The 21,960-nt window shown below is 35.7% G+C and overlaps 1 protein-coding gene across 4 annotated transcripts in view; it reads left to right on the top strand.

Annotated features, from left to right (window-relative positions):
* The window catches only part of THSD7A (thrombospondin type 1 domain containing 7A), a 282,459-nt gene extending 262,611 nt beyond the window's left edge, over positions 1–19,848 (top strand). For 3 of the 4 annotated variants that reach the window (XM_065051176.1, XM_065051174.1, XM_065051175.1), the window contains 9 exons: positions 333–450; positions 3,114–3,259; positions 3,846–4,020; positions 6,152–6,325; positions 7,353–7,448; positions 10,407–10,489; positions 10,828–11,038; positions 14,414–14,501; positions 16,029–19,848. In XM_065051176.1, coding sequence (XP_064907248.1) covers positions 333–450; positions 3,114–3,259; positions 3,846–4,020; positions 6,152–6,325; positions 7,353–7,448; positions 10,407–10,489; positions 10,828–11,038; positions 14,414–14,501; positions 16,029–16,113 — 1,176 coding nt within the window. In that variant the 3' untranslated portion in view covers positions 16,114–19,848. The remainder of the gene's footprint in view (positions 1–332; positions 451–3,113; positions 3,260–3,845; positions 4,021–6,151; positions 6,326–7,352; positions 7,449–10,406; positions 10,490–10,827; positions 11,039–14,413; positions 14,502–16,028) is intronic. The other variant, XM_065051177.1, reaches the window with a different exon arrangement.
* The last annotated feature ends 2,112 nt before the right edge of the window (positions 19,849–21,960 follow it).

Here is a 21,960-nt window from a genome sequence, read left to right as displayed (position 1 = left end):
AGCATTTGTATATTCCTATTTGGAAATATTTTATTGCTACTTCATAATTACTTTGTCCTTCACCTGTTGTATAGAGTGATACTGTAGAGCTGAAGTCCTCCTATAGACTCTAATTTAGAAAATAATTGATGAAAATAGGATTGAAGCATGTATTTGTAAATCAAGATATGTGTTAGGACTGCCTTGAAGTGAGATTTTTAAATGTTCTAATTGTTTTATCTTTTATTTAATAATGACTTCATCTGTCTCAGATTCACCGTATCCAAATGCGTAGCCTGCAACAGTGACACAGACTGAGTGTTATGTGCTGACCATTGAATATTTACTTTTAGCTTGGTTTGGAGAAGACATGGCAAATGAATACATCCTGTGTGGTGGAGTGTCCTGTGAACTGTCAGCTCTCTGACTGGTCCCCTTGGTCTGAGTGCTCTCAAACATGTGGCCTTACAGGTTAGTAATATCTCCTTTTGCAGAACTAGTAAATGTAACTAGCTAGGGAGAGTTATGAGGATCTAAATCAGCCTTATTCATGGAAATAATATGCTTCAGTGAGACTGTACTCACTGAAGATAAGGAGAAGTTGGCCCAGAATAGTTTCTGACTCTGGGAACAAAGTGAGATATGGTGAACGATATATTGAGACAAAGATGAACACTGATTTGAATATTTTCAGCAGGTGGGGGGAAGGAGGGAAGAATTTCTTCCTAAGTTTCATGAAGAGTGAGTTTAGAACAACTAAACTTGTAGAACATCACACTGATTAAAACAAATTTACTCTCTGCAAAACTCTTTGTTTTTAAACACAGAATAAAGGCAGGGGGACATGCTACTTTCACTGTGATCACATTAACTTGTTTTTTACAAAGTGTTGCTAAACACTGAGTGTTTTTAAATCAGATCTCAGTGAATGGATATCAAAGCCATATTCTAGTTAAAGGGGAACTCTTGTTATGTATTTGTACTAATATGTCTCAGAAGAAGTGCCTGAAAGTACTGTTGTGGCAGGCAACTAAAGTGTACAGACTACTGAAAGTCAAAGAAGCCTCTTCATTCTCTAATCATGTCTGGAATACGTCACTACAGATATTGAATATCTAGCAGTGTATGGAAACCGCTTTCAACTGCTGGGCTCATCTTTTTGTGCTCCTTGGGGAGCATACTACAGGGAAAAGGACTAGGCAAAACCATCTGAAAGCTCTGAGGACCTCAGGATCTGAACAGAAAGACCTGTGGATTTTTTAATTACTACGGTTAATAATTTGATACTGTAGTATCTAATAATGTAAGGTTTCAGTTCTTGACATTACCTCTCAAAGCATGCCTTCTACCCCCAAATAATCTACTCTTCTATCTTCAAAATAACCCTTATAGAGTAAGAATTTAACTGACAGCTCTATCGAAGACTTTTATATGTTGACAGAATTTCCTTTTCAAGCTCCTGTTTATATACAAGAACTCAACAATTGACCTGATATTTCTCCAAGTGAGAATTATTGTTGCTATGCTTTTTGAAAATGTGGATGTGGGTCACTATCTGAAATCCCTGTGCTTTAAAAGTATGAAATTTATTTGTAGAAGTAAAATAAATAAATAGTAATGTAATACAGCTTTCAAATTTCCAGTGTTTTTAACAGATGATGGCAACCTCATATGTAATTCTTGAAGGTATAATTTTCCTGTTAGTCAGGAAGTAAGACGTAATTGCTTTTTTCAATAACTGATAACCACCTGATAAACCCAGTGACCACAAACCTGAATCACTCTTATGTACCCATGCAAATATCCATAAAGTTTAGGAAGAATACTGTATGCAAGAATTCTGCTCATTGCTCATCTTCAGCTTTTTTCTTCAGTATATTTCAATATTTTTTTTTTTCTCCTGTGACATGTCAGTTGGAGCAGCTGTGAATCCAAGAATGATGAGGCTCCACTTGATGAATATCCTTCTAGCTAGCGGCAGTGAACACAGATGTCTAGGAGACTGATATAGTTCTGCTATTGCATCATGGCTTGTGTAGCTTGCTCTCAGCAAAAGATTTGTGCCATGATCATAAGGTTGTTCAATTCCAGATGCCTCAGACTGAAGTGTGGAGTTCAAGATGAATTGTTTTGGCCAGCTAACCCTGGTTTCTATGTACATAAATCTGTGCGATTCCTTATTTTTTTATAAGCCTTAGTAAACAAATTTAAATATATACATTTTACTTAAATATATACATTTTACAGACTTGGTTCATGTCTTTATCTATATACAGATTAAAATACCACAGCTGTGTTGTTTTTGTGGAAACACTTGTGAGGTGCCAAGTCTAGAGCAGCCACTATAGCATTACTTCTAGCACACAAAAATTGTTTTTGTTATATGACATGACCTCTCTGAAACGGTCTAATATTCACTGCAAGATGAAAGAAGCAAGAGTTGTAGAAGGATAAAAATGTCTTCCCCTTTCTGTTTATATAAGTATTTGAAATAGAACCTGTATCTCAATGATACTGGATAGCGAGCTACTCATGGTTGAAGACAAGATTAATGTTGGATAAGCCTGTTGTATTTTAATTTTCTGAGTGAAGAATCCTCCATGCCCTTCAAAATCTGCATGTCACGTTATCCAGACAGACAGTGAGAGAAAATTGCAAGCTGTTCCTGGTTGTGGGCATCAGGCAATCATGGGACACATGATTGTGTATTAACTCAGGGAAGAAGAGATAGATGAGTTGTCTCTTTCTAGTATCAAACTCTGGATGAGGAGGCACTATCACCAGTGAAGTGCCACAAATATGTCACATTCAGAAAAAATATTTTTCCCCAGGCTTCTGAACTACGAAATTGATACTTTTTGTTTGCTGTTACAGGAACAATCTGAAATCCTAATCAGACACCCTCCTGCACTTCTTGCAGTACAAATGATACAATATGAAGTGTCTGACTTGTCTGGTTTAGGGATTTACATTTTCTAGGAGCCAAGAGACCACCTATTTTACAATCCAACTTGTGAAATGTGGAAAAAATACTTTATTCAAACACAATGCTCTTCACCAAAGTAGAAGGATCTTGAGGAGTAAATCAGTCTAACCACTTTGTTGTTCGTTATATTGCTGTTTCTCATTAATAGGAAAAATGATCCGAAGAAGGGCCATAAATCAGCCATTTCAGGGTGATGGGAGACCTTGTCCTTCTCAGATGGAGCAATTCAAACCCTGTCCAGTAAAACCTTGTTATCGATGGCAATATGGTCAATGGTCTGCATGCAAAGTAGAGGTAAAAGCCATATGGCACTTTGGTATTACAGAGCTTGCATATCTAGGCATATTTGTGATACGTTCTGACACATGCTTCATAACAGTGTAAACAATTTTTTTCCACCTCTCTTATACAAAAACTAAAGATTTATTCTTAGAGTTCATATTTGTCAACAGTTATAAAAATGTCCTACAGATATTCAAAGTATAAATGTAAACTTCGCTACCTGAGCACCACCTTTGCTAATAATTTAAATCTTTCTGTTGTAAAAGAATATCTGAGGAAATAGATTGGCATTCTAGAAGAAATCTCCACATGAGATACTGCTGTGTTTGCCATTTAAAGGCATAATTAGCTTTATACTTTAAGAAACAGTAGTAGCAGCCAGCAGAGTTTTGGAGAGTTTTGGGTTTGTTTTTATTGATTGTTTCAGAAGTAGAGAACAAAGTTTTGGGTTTTGTTTTTTGTTTTGTTTTGTTTTGTTTTTTCTCCCTGCTGGAATGAATATGTAGTTAAGCAAAAAAATAATAGGAGAGTGACATGTAGCTCGGATTTAGTCTTTTGGAGCTTATGTCCAGCATTCATGTATGTCCTCCTTCCCCAGGATGCTCAATGTGGAGAGGGAACACGGGTGAGGAACATTTCCTGTGTGGTTTTTGATGGATCCACTGAAGATGTTGGCAAAGTAGTAGATGAGGAATTTTGTGGAGAAATAGAGCCTGTTATAGATGGCAATAAGAAGATGATACTTGAGGAAACCTGCACTGTCCCTTGTCCAGGTAACAAAGCTATTCCAAATAAATGTTGCATTTCAAGATTGGTTGGGTATCATTACAGTTATCAGTGCCTAGCATTAACCACAGGCAATTAAATCTTTTTCACATGCTTTACTGATTAGATTCATCCATCAAATGACCAACAGAGTTACTTTCTGATAGTGGCTTCATGACAACAAATCAATTAGAAAAAATACCAGGTTTTAAATTTTATAAAAAAATATGTCTCAGTCTCATGTTGTACCTAATAAGAATAAAATTTTTCACAAAGTCTTTTGAAATAAAACCTGTGTTTAACTTTACAAGAAAGAGTTTTATTTTACAGTTAGATATTTGTCTTAAGCACTTAGATCATGTAACAGCTTTATTAGTACTTTTAACAGTAGCTAAGTACTTGATGCCTTTTACAGGAGTCTAAGGAGGCTGAGCTAGGGAGCCTTATTTTTTTGCTTAATGGGACTATTCCAAATGAAACTAATATTTAGGTGTCTGAGAAAATTTGAATGTTTCTAGCTGTTTAACTTGCTGAATGTGACATGCACTATCATTGCCCTCACAGACTGAATCCAAAGGAGCTGTTATAAATTACCAGGTCCATGACTATCATACTGAGAAGAATTAAGAGCATATAAGAGCTGTTTAATTTCAAGTAAAACCACCCCAGCTCATTTCAAATACTTATTTGTAGAGTTTGAAGTGTAGTGCTGTTGTTCAGTAGAGTCATTACTGATGTATCTTCACAAATAGTGATTAATTTCTTCAGTTCCGATGTAGCTATCATTCCATACCAGTATTCTGGTTTTGCTCTCTTGCAACTCTCCTGTTTCTCAGGATTTTTTCCAGTTCATTTTGGGTTAGACTGAAGGTAAAGTTGCCTCAATAAACAGAAAATAATAAAAACCAGAGAGACTTCTATCACTGCTTTGCATACAGCTTTTCAATTGCATGGTTTTGACATATTTTTACTTATTAAATTAAAATTGGAAGAATAAAAAGCTTCTAGCTATGTTTTCTGGTTAGCTGAATTTATTTAAAAAATAAATATATATATGTATACACACACACATATATATATATCTATATGTGCTTAGTGCTCGATTTTAAAATTTTGCTGACCAGGAGCCTGTTCTTCAACAATTTTGCATTTAGCCATCAAGAATAACTACCCTGTGGGGATGTGCTAATGATACACTCCAACTAATGTTTCCAAAAACCACTACTTGTTTTCCTATTATGTATACATCAGTTCTTCAATTATTTATTTCTTCGCATGCTTTCCTAACATTGGGAAATAAAATTCCTTCATTAATCAGGCATCTGGTCAACACACTACTGATTATATCTGTCATCAGTATAATGCAAGGTAGCATGAATTTTTAATAGCTCTTTCACAGAAATAATGAGAACTAAAAGGTTTATTTATGAGTCTGTGCACAGCCTAGTCCCATTTTCTATTGCAGTTTTAACAAAATGGTCTCTTTGTGTGGTGCCTCAGATCTTCCTTAAATGTTGTTTAGCCCATCGTGCTAATTAGTGTTATTATTAATAGTATAATTTTATTTTTCAGTCTCTCTATAAGATAACATTCTGCAAATTTCTGTTATCCTAACATGAAATAGCCAGAGCAGTCATTTTAATCACCTTCTCGTTTCCCTTTCTTGCAACAAATGTTCCAGCAGTTTCTACTGTCTGTTTAGAGAAATTCTGCATGAGGATAAGTAACTATTAATCTTTTTAAAACCAGAAAACGTTTTCTCTTTTAAAGATCAAAGACGAATTTAGCATAAGGCATACAGTATACAATACTCTAAAGTTTACAAAAATCCAGACATTGGGTGAAATGTTACTCAGAAATTCAAAGTGAAAGTGATCTTATGCAAATACTACAGGAAACTGCTCTGCTTTAGAACAAATAGGTTTTTGTATAATATAATATTTTTATTACTATTTTCTACTGCACAGATATTCAGAGCGTCAAAATATTATCTTCTCACATTTTAAAAGAGGAATGAAAGTAACTGTAAAGTGGGAAGACTAAGAAACTGAATTTGGACATTTTTTTCTAAAATATATTCAGTGCAAAAAAACTCTTAATATCTGAAGATCATTCATCTTATAAAATTGCTTTTGACAGGAGACTGTTACTTAAGAGAGTGGTCAGAATGGAGCCTTTGTCAGCTCACCTGTGTTAACGGTGAGGATCTCGGCTTTGGAGGGATCCAAGTCCGATCTCGAGCAGTGATCATTCAGGAATTAGAGAATCAACATCTCTGTCCAGAACAGGCTTTGGAAACAAGACCATGCAATGGTAAGCACCAAAATACACAGAAGGCCACTTCCTGTAAGAAAAAAATACAGAACAACAATGGTTTTTTTTTCATTCTGTTCGTGGTGTCAAATTTAGGCAAATACAAATTTAGTAGACATAGAAATGCACTTAATTTTTTGTTTTCCATGTATCAACTGTAAACAGAAAAACTTTCAAATGCTGCCTATCATATATTACCACTTTAAACACAGTCTTTGGAGTATTTGTTATCCTTTGTTTTCATAACAAAGTTTCTTTTTATAATATGGGAAAAATATTTGCTTCACCTCCTTGATAACATTAATAAAAATAAATATTTAAGTTTTGATACATAACCAAATCTAGATTTCTCTCAACCCTTTGGATTGTTGTTAGTCACATGACAGTGACATTAAAAAGTCTCAGTCATGCTTACTACTGCTACTGGACAAAGTAAGAAAAGTCATTTTCTGTACAGACATTTCTTTTCCATTCAGAGGCCAGACAGACTGGGCAAAAAGGAATTTCATATTTATAAGGGAACTAAGGTCAGAAAGACTTTGTAATTTATCCCAGGCCATATGAGAGGAGTACAGCAGAGCTGAGACATGAAGTCACATGCAGCCCAGGCCACTTCACCAAGCACTGAAGCATTGACTGAAGCTCAGTTTTGCCAGGAAAGGAACCTGACTCCTAAATGAGTTTTGTGCAACAGATGGGTCATAGCCATTATGAGGTTATTGGAAGCATCTGTTTTGGCCATTAACTACATTAGGCATACTCTACGAGCAGTTTGTACAACCATTATATCTAGTGTCCAGGACACATCTGGTCTATTCTGTATGTACCCAGTAAGTGCAGGAGACCTTGGGGCCTCCAGGTGTGCAGTGCACCCTTCTAAGTTGCTGAGTGAAGGAAGGAGGGGTCTGCTTAGCCATAAAAGCTGTTAAACTTAACGAATATGGTCTACTGATGAGTGTGGCTGCCACTAGTGGTAGCCTAAAATCTTCTCATCAAATTTCTTGAAAAGTGAATGTTCTCTGTGTAGATGGCCAGTGTTATGAATACAAGTGGATGGCGAGCCCATGGAAGGGATCTTCTCGAACCGTGTGGTGCCAAAGGTCAGACGGTTTAAATGTCACAGGTAACTACTCTTTTCATATACACACAAAGGCCTGGAAAACAGGTGTATAATGTCTTTTTCCAACACATGGCAACATTTTTTTTAAAGAATCTGCTAAAAATACTTGTTTCTGATCCATGAATTAATGTGCTGTTGTCATAAATCATCATGATTTTGCATACTGAAGATGTAATTTCTTTTCCAGAATTATGCAGCATGTAATGCTAAAAGTAAATATAAATATTATCTTCTGTACTGGACCTGGAAAATTTACATTGTATTTTCTTTTTAGAATAGACATACTTACACTTCTAAATTTAGGGTTTCGAACCCTACAATAAATAGAACTTCTATGTATCAAAGTTCATTTCAGTGCTTATACAGAGGCAGAGATGCAAATCTTGATATCATGCATAGATCATATATATCCTTAAAATTGCAAAATGTCAAATCTTAATAAATATTCTAATAGAAGTTTATTTCTCTACTTCAGCAACACAAGCCTGTAGCAGGATAATTCAGTGGACAGCTATGGGATGTAGTTACTTTTCGTGCAAACCAAAGCACAAAACCTCAATTGAGAAAGACTGAGGTCTCAGAATTCAAGAAAAGCTTCCTATATGTCTGTTTATATGAATTTATTTATCAGAACTAGAGATTCATTTAAGCTAAGAGTAATGTATTTGTTGTTAAATAATTTTTGTATCAGCCCAGGAGATAGTAATTAATAAGAGAATCCCAGAGACTATAAGCACATCCTCAATGCCAGCCACTCTCAGGTCAGTCACAGGAGGGGAGCTCTAATTCATGGACTGCCAGTACGATACTTCTTCATGTTGGAATCCACCACTACTGTCTGTTGTAACAGTGGAAACAAAATATCTTTATTATTTTTGCAAGGTTTTGAATTAATGCTTAATAGGCCCAAGTCTCTTTTGCAAGTGTCACCTTGTACTGTAAGAATATTAAAATGCATCAACTTCACAATGAATGCAACATTGTTTATGTACCTTGATTGCTTCCTGCCTAGCTGTTTGTATGGTAAGCAAATCTCTAAGTAAGAATTCTTATTGAGATTAATGTATCATACTATCTATTACAGGTCCTACAGCATCTTGGCAATTATGGGTCTGAGATTATTAAATTAGAATATATTCATAAATCGCAGTCAGTAACGTTAAAAAAATAGTTTGTTCTGGTGTGACTGAATAGTCATGTGATAAAGGCCAGGAAACACAAGTGTATGAACATGTGTCGTTGGCAGATTTTTCATGATGGGACCTGCTAGGCAAACTAATCTTGAACCTATGTTGTATGTCTTTTTTCAAAGTTTATTTGTATGTGTGGTAACTTTCTGATTTGAAATTAAGACTAGTGGAAAATTCCAGACAATGTAATCACCAGTTTCCATGCAATGCAAAATTATATTTTTTAAATGTTCCTGCTAGTTTTCAAACAAAGCACCTACGTATAATGTCCTTCAAGAACTTCTATGCATGAAGTATACAGTTATAAACCAGATTGTAATTAACATTTGAAAGTTTTTTGAAGGTGGTTTGCATAAACTACAGCTCAAAAGATAGATACGTATACATGATTGATTTCAATGGAGATAAGCTATTTTGATCTACAATCAACCCATATCTCTGATGACTCTGTTTCTTTGCTGCCTTATTGCTGCACATTTGTCTTTAACGTAGTGTATTTTAATTTGGACATTATCAATTTATTTTTTTTATTATTATGAGTCCTGTTGGTATTTTAAGGCCTTTATTTATTTACTTACTTGCATAATATTATTGTGCTAAATAGTTCTTTTTTACTTGAATGTGTTGTTTCCTATGGGTGATGAGTCAACTCTTTCCTTCTGCAGCTTCCTTGGATGACTGGTATTTTATTACATAGATTCCCACAGGCACGTGATTTGTATGCTAGGTTGTACATTTTTCCTTTCTGAGGGTGGGGAAAACTTATGCAACCAGCAGGGTTTCTGTTCTTCATTGACCATCCTGTTAACACTTGGATCTACGTAACCACATCTAACTGCATCTGCTATGGTTGTGACCAACCTCAGCTATCAGGATTTCATCATCATATCACACCAGTATAAAAATGTTATTAATTTGAGAGATGCAAGATAACTCATCCTATAGTAGTATAAATGTTAAACTATGTGATGCATATCCCTCTTCTCTAAGCTATAAGGAAACCTGGGTAAATTAAAACTGATTCTAAAAGTGTTTTAAAATAATTCTGGATGAAATGATAGTGAAAGCCTGATTGTGTGTATTGGTCCTTAACAATAACTGCACTGTACATAGAGCTGTAGAAATGAGAACCAGGCTGTATAAAAAGGATACATACTAAAACCCACTATATCATCAGTATCAAGGATGTAGTACATGCTTAACTGATAATACTTCTTTCCTTCTGAAAATTCTTAGACTAGCATGAAGTGTGGCTTCATAAGAGGCAAAGCAATAGCATATATAAAAGTGACTACTGAGGAGCAGCGGTAAACAGGTGTCCATTCATAATCTGGTTGAGTAGTTTGATTTCAGTTTAACAGGCAAAGATACAAACCAAAAATACACTTTTATTTTCTTTGTGGCCAAAGTTTTAGTGTGTAAATCATAACGAGGGCCCTAAAGAACCCAAATCTATTCCCTCAAGCACAACAAAACATTTAAACTGTTTTTTGAGCAATCAATCAAAGGAACAAAGGGAAAAACAAAAGATTCACTTGCCAAACATTAGTTCTTCAAAATGCACATGAATGCAAATACATGTGCTGTATCCTTACTCTACCTAGAAGAAAATACTTGATACCAACTATCCTTCACCTTGGAATAAGAGGACTTTTAAATTCAAATTAGCAATAAAATTGTAATCCATGACATACTGTAGCAGGCAATGACATCAGTAATTTTGTCAGTGGTGAGGTATTAGCATGTCAAAATATGATTTTCTGTCCTACAGGGGGCTGTTTAGTGATGCGCCAGCCAGATGCTGACAGATCATGTAACCCACCGTGCAGTCAACCCCACGCTTACTGCAGTGAGGTATGTGCTACTGCATTGGAGCATAAAACACCCCCATGAGGTTTTCCCACACATCTCTCTGCATTACAAAGTTAATGCCAACAAGAAGTTTTTTCAGAGATTTTGCTAATCATTAATTTGTTAAAATAAACCTCAGTCCATTTTCTGCCTTTCAGTTAAACATTGAATAATCTTTGTTGATTTGCTACAAACCTGCATAAAAATATTAGAAGAGGTACTCTTCAGGCTAGCACCCATCAAAACAGTCTTCTCTTCCAGTCACCCATGTTGTTATGCTTTATAGCGCACAGAAAACAGTGTTTTTCTGCTACACAGTGTAAACCACTTGTTCCCTACAGACTAGAACGTGCAGTTGTGAAGATGGATACACCGAAGTTATGTCCTCCGATGGCACACTCGAACAGTGCACTCTCATCCCCGTGGTGGTCATCCCCACCATGGAGGACAAAAAGGGAGATGTGAAAACCAGTCGAGCTGTGAACCCTACCCAGCCCTCCAGTAACCAGTCAGGACGAGGAAGGACCTGGTTTCTACAGCCTTTTGGGCCAGGTGAATTCATGCAATGAGCAGTTCTTAATGCTAAGTACTGCTGCAGGGTCTGGCATTTCCATTTTTGTGATTCCAAGGAAGAAAATCCCTTAGGTGTTCATTTAAGAAGAAAGGCATCTACCCTGACTGAAAACAATGGAAGAGACATAAGCAAACCCTTAGCCATCTCAGCCACTCCATCAGTGTATGTAATGAAATCTTGTATTGCAGAAGATTTCCTTTCGATCACTTCTACCTGTTAAAATTCACAGATGCTATTTCAAATGTGACTTTAGAAGGGACGTGTCTGCAAAGTTGCAAGCCAGGATATTAGATTATTCTCTCTCAACCAATAATGCTTCTGACAGAGGTGTGACAAGGCAGCACTCAATACTACAGAGGGTAAGGGCTGCTTAAAATTTGCAGCCATAGCATAAATTGTAGAAAAACAATCCATATCGATATGCGAATGCTTTTCTGCCATATCCATATTTAAACTAATTCATGTTAGACAAGAGCTAACCATATTATTGATATTTAGTATAGACATCCTCTAAGTCTCTATAGGGAATATTTGCTTTTATGACAGACCATGGTCTTTAGAGCTGAGCAAGGACTTATGTGCAATACTGTAAGACAGTTTTCACATTAAAAATATTTTATAAAGTCCATCAAGTAATCAGATTTCACTAAATATTTCCTGGTACTATTAGGCATTGAAATAACTAAATTATAAGTACCAAATACTTTCTCATAAAGAGATATGATGCTTGTCCAAAATGTTAATTATATTAACAGAGCAATTGGGCATCTTTTTAAATGTCTTTTAAATTACATAGAGCTAAATATTCTAACGCACTTGTGTCTTAGAGTTTTCATTCCTTTCTAAAGCTTTTATGAATGTTTTTAATCTGAAAATTGAAAACATGCATAATCCATAAAATACTGCAAATCGAGAACTACAACGGTACTTCTGATGTTTGGTTTAGAAATACTTATGTTAGATCCCATTAGTCCTACTAGTATTTACTGTTACTTGTACTGTACCTGCAATAAAATGGTCTTTACATCAAATAGTTAATACTTTAATCCACAATAAAATATATCTATCTATATATATAAAATTAATGTTTTCTGGTCCTCCTTTAAAAAAATAGCATCTTACCAAATATGTTATCTTTTACTCATTCTAGCTAACTCCTGAAAATGCCAGAGGGTGAGTTGGAGCAGCCAGAGTGCTGAAAATAAGGAAATGTCAGACAGTCGCCTTCAACTATTTAGGAACGTGGATGCTCATGTGAGCTCAAACAAGTGGTTTGCAGCAAGGAGCAGTTGAGAGATTTCATAAAAACTCACCAGTTTTCCAGTAATTCAAGTTAGGAAGTAAACATAAGTCAGCTCAGACAAAAACAATGGTGTTCAATAGAACTAATACTTTATTCAGTGAAGGTATGAGCAAATGTGGAAGAAAGTAAACATTTCCCACTTCAGATGAGATTTATGCCTGATTGTTTTAATTCTAGGATTGAGTAACTATTGGAAAGGTTTTGATTTACTCTAGCATGATCATGCCTTTCCTCACAGTTTCTAAATTTAGATTTAAAATTTTTCTTTCACTGTCTTCAACAAATAATATTGGAATTCCAGAAAGGAAGATATTTAAACTATCCTCTTCAGGTGTCTGTGTTGATGTATTACCCAAAACTGATGAGCTTGAGATGCCAGTTGCCTTGTATATGTAGAAATAATCTGTCCATGGGAATTCAGAAAGCCTGGGCTAGATGCGAGTAGTAGCATATGACCTCATTAACAGAACTCCCTGATTTGTCAAAAATAAATAAATTTGTACAGGAGGTAATGCCAGTCTTTTTTTCAAGGAGATAATACCATTTTAAAACAAGCAAATGCATAACAACCCCAAGCCCCTTACATTTGCCAATAGAAATAAGCCAAAGGGAGAAGAAACTAACCTATTTAGCGGTACTGAAGCCTGCATTCCTCTCATTCCTATTATCATATCATTGGATACATCAGGTCAAATCTACTGTTCCATCTATCTTTAATGGCTCAGTTTTTTGTATCAGTTATTATTAGTTATAATATTTCATTATGTTAATTAATGTAATGATGCTAAAATGTTTTTATATTAATTAGTCTTGAACAAGTTGTCTACATGACTGCAAGACTGTGCATTGCTAAAGAACAGAAAGCCCGAACTTAACTGCACAGCAATGGAGAGGGCTACTGTGAATCTGAGCAAAGTCAGTCTGACTAATTTTTGTGATTATTATTACATTGTAGAAACATCAACTGCATTGATAATGCCTTTTTGTTCTAAAGAGTTATCAGGAAATAATAAGTATTTGGTCAGAAAAAAATTAGCTGTGTTTGTTTACAATGAAAGTATACATGACCTGGTGAAATATTTTTTCCCCTTCTAAATGAAAGAATTCAGCTTTTTAATGGAATTTTCGTTGTTAAGGAGGTGCAACAAGTCTAGCTAACCTCCTGTAAAAGAATGTTTTCAAAAAGCCATTTAGAAATTTGCACAATGAGTCAGATAAATGTAATGAGTCAAACAGCATGGACTGACCTTGGGTTGTGACACACTCATTCGGGGTTCAGAACAAAACCCCTCAGACAGAGAAAGTGATGTCACTTTTCCTGGGAGAAGTGGGTGCATGTAGGATCAAGGCAATCAGGAGAGTGGGATCTATACCTCTGCCTGCAGGGACGTCATGTCCAACATACAAACTGCACAAGCTGCACATAAATGCAGTCCTCATTAACAGTCAGTTGTTCTATTTATGAGAATGGGTTGTCTCTTTTGGTGTATTTTCACTTGTTCTGTGAGGGGAAGTTGTTTTATAACAACAAAACTTATATACGGTAGGGGAAGAAATTTTGAAACTATTATGCAGTAGTGAAAGTTGTGTACATACAGTTAAGGTGTGGATGAGGTAAGACATGCTAAAGGTATTTCAATACATAAAATTAAATAGCAACAAGAATGAAGATAACAGGCAGATTGATTTACCAGAGAGAGAATGGAAGTGATGCCAACAGCATAAATGAGTCCCAGGCTGCTAAGCTACCCTGCGATTGCACTGAAAGACTGCCCGTTACCAGGGCCCAGGGTCTGGGTTTCTGGGGGTCTCACTTGCCCCTGCCCCACATCTCAGTTCCATTTGGATTATCCTGACTTCATCTGAAAAGCAAAACACAAGTGCACAGACAAGTTATTGCTCCATTTTATAACAGTATTTACTCTTATTAAGCTGTAATTGCTAATAAAGAAATTGATTTTGCATTATAAAAGTATTTCTATACTATATCAGAACTAATAATTCAACAAGACTAACTCAAACACTACTGACTAACATTCATTCCTTTTAGATGGGAGGCTGAAGACCTGGGTTTATGGTGTAGCTGCTGGTGCATTTGTTTTACTCATCTTTATTGTTTCTATGATCTATCTAGCCTGGTGAGTTCTTTAATTATTTACAAACAAGCAGTCCCACACAGACTGTAATGCAAGTGTTTATATGTGCTGCTGTAGAAGCTGCAGGCACTTCTATGAGCTGCAGTATTTAGTTTTCTATGTCCTTTTGTCCAGGCTCAGGTTAGTGTACTCCAGCTGTATTCTAGATGATGGCTAAAATTTCTTACAAAAAAGGCGTAGCTTAATGTACAGTTTATTTTTGCCCAGTTTATCTCTGTTAATAATGTACTGTGTCCATGATAATTTTGTTGCATCTGCATCACAAAATGCAGAGAGAAATAACAAGAAGAAAATTTACTAATCAGGCAAGTCAGATTTGGTATTTGGCAGGATATAGAGAGACACAACCAAAAAAATTCTGAAAACTTTATGTGTTTTTCATACATAAAATAATATTTTGTTGAAAAGTCTTAGTGCATATGAAAGCACAGATTTTTTTGCAAGAACAAGTCGTCCTCAAGAATGCTCTCCCTGACATTTTTTAGGTCATGTTTGAAATTCCTGATCCACATGACTATGCAGGTGGAAGGCAAGGGAAGCATGGTTGCATGCATCTAGCTTTTGGCCAGACTGCACTAGTAGGCATTTGAGGGGATTCTGGATTTGTTTGGTTTTTAGTAAGCCTTCCCCAAAAACCCACTTCTGTCTGAGTAAGAACAAAATATTTTATTTTTTTGAGGAAAAAAATCTATTAGCATACAACTCCACTGCAGATTCTTCAGGCTGAAATCTATGGCCACTGCAAGACACTGTAACAACTGGTTTGGTAACAAAGAATTAGATTTGGGCAGCCTAAGTGCAATAGTTGAGATAAGATTTTGGACAAGACTGAGGAAGCACAGGCTTATATTACTCTCTAAAAGAAGACAAGTACTAAAGCATGCATAAACATGCATTTTCCTTTGGCTTGGTAATTTTTTAAAGCTTCATCAAATGGATTGGAAATACTGCTGGATTGAAATTTAATTCATGGCTAGGCAGGGAATGGTTATGGCTAACAGCCATATCCCTGCTATTTATGACTGGTTTGATTATAACAGCTAGAATTAACTGTAGTCATTCCAGCAAGTATAATGAAATAATACTAATCTAAAGATGGAATTTTCCTGTAAAAACCATTGATGTGTTAGCAGAAGTTAAGATTTGAGTCATATAATTTAAAATAACTTGATCACGGTTTTGATACGTGAACAAATATTGCACTGCAGGCTCTGGGTTCTTCTGAAAACTGACTGATCTTGCAGGATTACCTGCCAAGGATTTTGTCAAGTCACATCAGCCCCATAACAGTGTGTTTCTGAACAACTGAACTTTGAATTAGATGTTGCTTTGGGTTGATACAGAGATAATTACTGATCCAAGTAAAGGGTTTAGGCTTATAGCTTTTACACATGAACAACCAAATGCATTATCTTAAAACAATGCACTCATCTTTCATTTAAGACTGAAATCCATCTTTGCCATGTTATTAGTTTCTTGTTCTATTTACAAATTATCTTATTGTTGCAGCAAAAAGCCAAAGAAGCCCCAGAGAAGGCAGAACAACCGACTGAAACCTTTAACCTTGGCTTATGATGGAGATGCAGATATGTAAAATATAACTTCTCATGGTGACAAATGGAGTCTAAATTAATGGATTGAAATCAGAAGGTATCCAAAGCCACAGGGATTTTCTATGGAGTGGAATAAGTGTTTTGACTTTTTCTTTTTTGTAATTGCACCATGGATAAAGAAGGATGGATTTCATAATGCCTATGGATATTCAAGGTATTATTGCTTTACTTTAGACCATCAGCACTGAGAAATCTGGCAGAATCACGTTAATAGATGCTACAGTTGAAGATTTGTAGTCTTTCCTCAATCTTACAAACTACAAGCACCACTTCTGTTTCCAGAATACTGTAGCTGACATAGTATTAACAGTTGGAAGCCCCGGCAACATTAACCAAGTATAATCAGTACGCATGAAGAGTTTGTACCAAGCTATGACTCTATATTCAAGAATAACATATATACTCAGTTCAACCATATGTATTGCTCTATCAAATTATATACTTGTTAAAGAGCATTTTAGTGCTTAGTACAGTATTAACTTTTGACTGGGATTAACCCACTGAGCAATTTCAACAGTTTGCCAGTTCATGATAACTTGTGTTAACCTACATTTCAGAGGGCAGTGACTCACTTGCAAAATTCTGTCCTGTTATCACTCCAAAGTATAAAGGCCTCATATCTACATCCAGAAAGGAGGCATTCTCAGATTCAATATTTTCTAGCAGTTCTTGTCTGGAAAAAGAATACCCATTGTAAATGTTACAATACGTTTCTACTTTCTCTAACTCAGACTGTTGCCTGCATCTTTTTTTGCTACATGTAAGGCAAATTTTTGCACTATATTAGTGCAGCATGATATGCACTTAACTAGAATTGCCATAGAAACTGCCTCTTTTCAGAAAGGATGATGATGTATCTTGTGTAAGGATTGTCCAATAGACAGGTCTTGAATCCAGAAGAGAGTAGCATTTTGTTTGGACTGCGACTGGATGGAATCAGCTGACGATGTGTACTGTATGCACTGCTCCTCGTCACAGTGGCCATTTGTAGTCTATATCATGGCAGTAATACAAGTGTCTAGTTTCTTGGCCCATCTACCTGTACTGGTATGGATTGTCCTGCTGGTTTCTTATTGTACTTTGAAGGCTGTTTATGACTAGATTTTTTATATTTGTTAACTTTGTTAGAAAAAAAAAAAGAAAAGAAAAAGTGGTTGCCCTGTAATCCTGAGTGACATATTTACTGTCTGAAAAGGTATTCTGATTGTTTGTTCAACTCAAATAAAATCATATTGCCTTTTTTTTTCCTTCTGCTAGTAATGAGCATTTTCACTGTTGCAATACTCAGAGCCCTTTTGTCTTTTCTAATTAGGATAATTGGATAGACGCTTTTAATTATTCAGTTAAACTCATGAGTATACTGGCAAGTCAACAATAAGATCAATAGTTCTGCTATTTTAATACTCATGACTTTTTTTAAAAACTCTGGCAGTATAAAAACTGTTAACCTCCTCCATGCTTATAGCTTTTCAGTGTTATGCTTCCAACATGAAGCTCATTGACTTGCCACTGTATCTACATGCTTATCACAGGTGTGATTCGTGACCTGAGAAGGGTTATTGTCATCAAATGGCTTCTACATGTAGCTTGAACATATAAGTGACTGTGCCACTACTAAGCAATATAAAACTTTTATCAGGCAACCTCTCAAAAATAATTGTTATATAAAGTTCAATATTAGGTTCTCAGGTCTTTTTTATAACCTAAACCATTTCTGCCTATTCAACACACTATTTACTCAAGAAGCACCAGTTTTTGCACACTGAGTTCGCAAACTTTGGCCCAGATCCACTGAAATTGATGACAAGACTCTTGTGGACATCAATGGGTAACATCAGTCCTTAAAAAAATCTACTTTTGTTCCATGTAGAATAGTTGTTGGAACCAATGTGCATTTTGTGAATGTTCAAGAGAGATTATGGTCCTACTTTAACTTAGCTAACTTACATTACTGGTGTGGCGTTACTACATCAAGGCAATTACCTTCCTCCAGATGCATAAGTATTCCCCAAACAGGAATGATAAGCAGAGAGGAACAATAGTAACAATCTTTTGCACAGGTTTAATTTCTCATTTTATACCTTGACTTGGCTACAGCTGGTGAAGTGCCATGGCCCCCTGCCACAGCAGTAGTTCCTTTGTATAGGCATTGCAGGACTGGGGACTTCAGTCTTGCGTCACTTTGTAAAGATCCATAGGAAAAAAAAAGTCTTGATGAATTTAATTACTTCAGCATTCTTGACTAGAAAACTAGAAAAACCTAGTTGATTCTTATTTTGTCAGATGTACAAAAAGAAATGTGGAAAAGTTATAAAGTTTTTTAAGAATAACTATTGTGGAGTCATAAAGCTTAACCACGATTTCTGTACCTTTAAAAGTCTGATTCTGTGTTGTCAAATAGTATTGGATCAATAAGGAGTTGAGGGAACAGGATTTCTTTCATTGGCGATGAGTCATCTTTATTTGTTATACTAGCTGGTCATAGCAGGAACTGTTGTTTAGTTCTTGCCTTGAAGATTTTTATGTCTGAAGTCTAAGAATTTAGTAAGTTGAAGTTAAAAGTATGGCATCTCCTTTATATTACTTTAGAAAGTGGACAAATAAAGAAATATGAGGTGTTTTTTTTTTTTTAAAGTATATTTGGCCTTTCCAGTCCATGCAAGTATTTTAGTATGTGTTACGTTTTATATTCAGTCAGTGAATTTTGCTGGTGCACATCTGCATCATACTAGTGCTGCATTTAAAATCTAGAGTGATTTTTGTTTTCCTTTATATGAAGAAAGTGCATGGAAATTTGAAGTCAGAATGACTTCTATCACTATCAAGAAAAAATATTAGGCTATAAGAAGGGCTGAAATGTTATGTAAAGCTACAAGTTGCATAGATGATTAAGCCCTTTAGCATTGAAACAGAAATAAATAATAGGTGAACTATCAGTACAGAATGAAAAGCAATTTGCTTTAAAAATCAGTGCTTCTACCAATCCAGTGCCTAAAGCAGCCACTCCTGTAGATTGTTAGTTTGTGAAAGTAATGTTTCCAGTGATCAAAGAAACCATTCAGAAAATAGCAAAGTAGACATTTTCTTGTTGATGTGGTGGTTTGTATTTTCCTTTTAAAATCTGTAGGTTTTAGATTACTGTGTCTGCTTTGAGTCCTGGAGCAGTTCCTTTTTGAAGCTTTGATGCAACTGCACAAGTTTGTCTATATTTGGTACAAAACATCAATTTTGAAACTCCCTCCTGCCAAAATATAATAAAGTTTGTTTTCTAGTATAACAATCTGAAGAGACCAATTTAAAAACTCTGTGTATAAATCACTGTAAAATATACTTTGAGTGAAATGGAAATCTGTCTTTTTACCTGTATGTAAATTGTGCTCACACAAAGTTAAGATTTTATTTTGCCTAACTTAATTTACTTGAATATTTATTTTGTAGGATAAGGAGGCAGCTGTCTGAGGAATGTTTACCTTTTTTTTTTTTTTGTTAATGTTAATTTGTAAATTGTGTAATGCATTTTTATTTTTTAAATTATGTATATTTCTTTTTTAATGCACAAAATGTTTACGTACAACTACTGCAAATTCATGTATATTGTCACTAAGCTTTATTCAGTTAATACAAATGACATGAAAATGTAACAACTCTTACATTTTCATCTGGGTTATTTTTACATAACTGGTGTATTGCTGACAATAAAGATGAACACAAAATCATTTAATGTCTTTTTTTTAATAAATGTAGTATACTGTGCTGGAATAGATTAACAATAAAAGCCAGATACCTAAAATATTACCACCTTTTAAATAGTCTCTTCTTTTTTCTCTGAAATAAATTAGCAAAAAAATTCTTGTTAAAATTAGTATTTCTCTTGAAAAAAAGAAAGAAGGGTGACTATCGAAGTCTGTTCCTGCAATCCTTGTTGGCATAGAAGTTTACAATGCATATTTAATTGATTGATAAATATCCAATAAATATAATAAAGCAGTTGTATTTTATTTTTTTTTCCTTAATGGCCATTTTTAGGTCAGAAATAACAACCTATTTGTGGGGAATAAGAAATGGATCATGATCTCACTTAAAAGACAATTTATGGGGTTTTTGGCCCATTTCAGTGCTTATTACCTCCCCAGTAACCTTTCCAGGCTAACCCTTAAAAGGTTTCAATCCAATTTTGAGAGAACATAAGTCTGATTTTAGAGGTATTTCAGGACTTTCAAAAGTACCTGCTATCTCTGTTTTCTCCTGCTGGAATACACAGTGAAATAACAGAAGCATTAAACTTGTATTCCTGCCTGCAATTTAATAGAGGTGGTTTTTTTAGACCATTTAAAATTGTTTAATTCAGTACAGGCAGAATTCTACAAACAGATCCACAAGATACTTGAAAGAAGAATGATAAAACTCTAATTTAAACTCTGCAGAAGATAATTAACTATGATATGCTAATGAATATCATAAGGTCTTCACACTCAGTAAACAAAACTTATCGTAGGACTTTGGCAATTGATTGCAAGCCTTTTAGAGTAATGGCTTAGATACTGGGAAATGTATACTTTATTTATTAAAAAATAGTAATAATAATATTTTCCAATACAAGTATAGCGAAAGGAAATTTAAAAATAGGTAAATCAAAAAGCTTAGATGAGCACTGTAAATATTTTAGACTTCTAGTAACATAAAGATCTACAGTATTAAGTCAAGAAAACTATCCTGCTGAAGCAGTAGCGAGCTTAAGCATGCATTCAGGATCTGCTTGGCATCTCTAAGCACAAAAAGGTTATTTCTGAATCTGCTGGTTGCTTTCTGGGACACAGAAAAGCTGAATGTCTATGCAAAAGCAGCCAAAGACCAGGGAGATGAACAAACGATTTGCATTTTTTCAGGGGTGGGGATTTGCGTGTGTGTGTGGGGGGGGGGTTTGTCTTAGCATCTGCTTGTCTGCTCGCTTGTTTTCCAGCAGAGGGAGCAAGCGACTCATTTAGCTTTCCTTCATTTGGGCAGTGCCCCTGGCCATGGAGACCATTGTCCTCTGGTGGCAAGCGGGGGAAGCATCTCCTACCTGCTTCGAAAACAGGCATCTTTGCAGAATCCCAATTTGATCTAGAAGGCTGCGAGGCTCACCGTGAGGCACACCTTCAGCAATGTTTGCTGACAGGCAGCTTCGAATTGGGAGAGGGTTGAGTCTCGTGAGAGCGCAGTGGTCTCGGAGTGGAAAAGGTTCACAGCAATCTGCTGGTGCTCACGTGTGGTAGTGCTTGAAGCTGTCCCTTCCAGCCTGATGCATCAGCCATTTCTGGTATTAATAATCTGACCTGCCTTGACAAGCTTATACTGTTGGATGCTGCCTAATCCTGCTCCTCCCAGTCTGGTTAATTAATGCTGGTGTTGAAAAGGCTGTGGGAGACTGGGGTCCTGGTGGACACTCAGATGACCATGACCCAGCTGCAGACCCTTGCACTGAGGGAGGCAACTGCACACAGGGATGCACTGGCAAGAGCTTTAAGGAGATTGTTAGTCCCCCCCAGAACTCACAAGACTCAGCAGTAGCTCCATGCCTGTTTTAGGACCCCCTTTGATTAAAAGTCTTTCAGTTTGTCACTGTGGTGAAGCTAAGACTAAGCCTTATGATAATAATCCACGATCATAGCTATTTTTCCATATTAAAAGAAATCACATTTCAAACAGTTCAAGGTTGAACCTATTCAATTATTACTCATCTTTTTACAGATGAGAGATTGATGGCTCCCATGTATGTTTTAATATTTTGTGGGTTGTTTCAAAACCTAGTCCTAAAGTTTATTTTATTCTGAAAGTGAAATTATCAA

The sequence above is a fragment of the Columba livia genome, chromosome 2, assembly GCF_036013475.1.
Source record: "Columba livia isolate bColLiv1 breed racing homer chromosome 2, bColLiv1.pat.W.v2, whole genome shotgun sequence".
NCBI lineage: Eukaryota > Metazoa > Chordata > Aves > Columbiformes > Columbidae > Columba > Columba livia.
The sequence above is the reverse complement of the archived record's forward strand: the minus strand, read 5'-3'. Positions and strand labels throughout refer to the sequence as shown.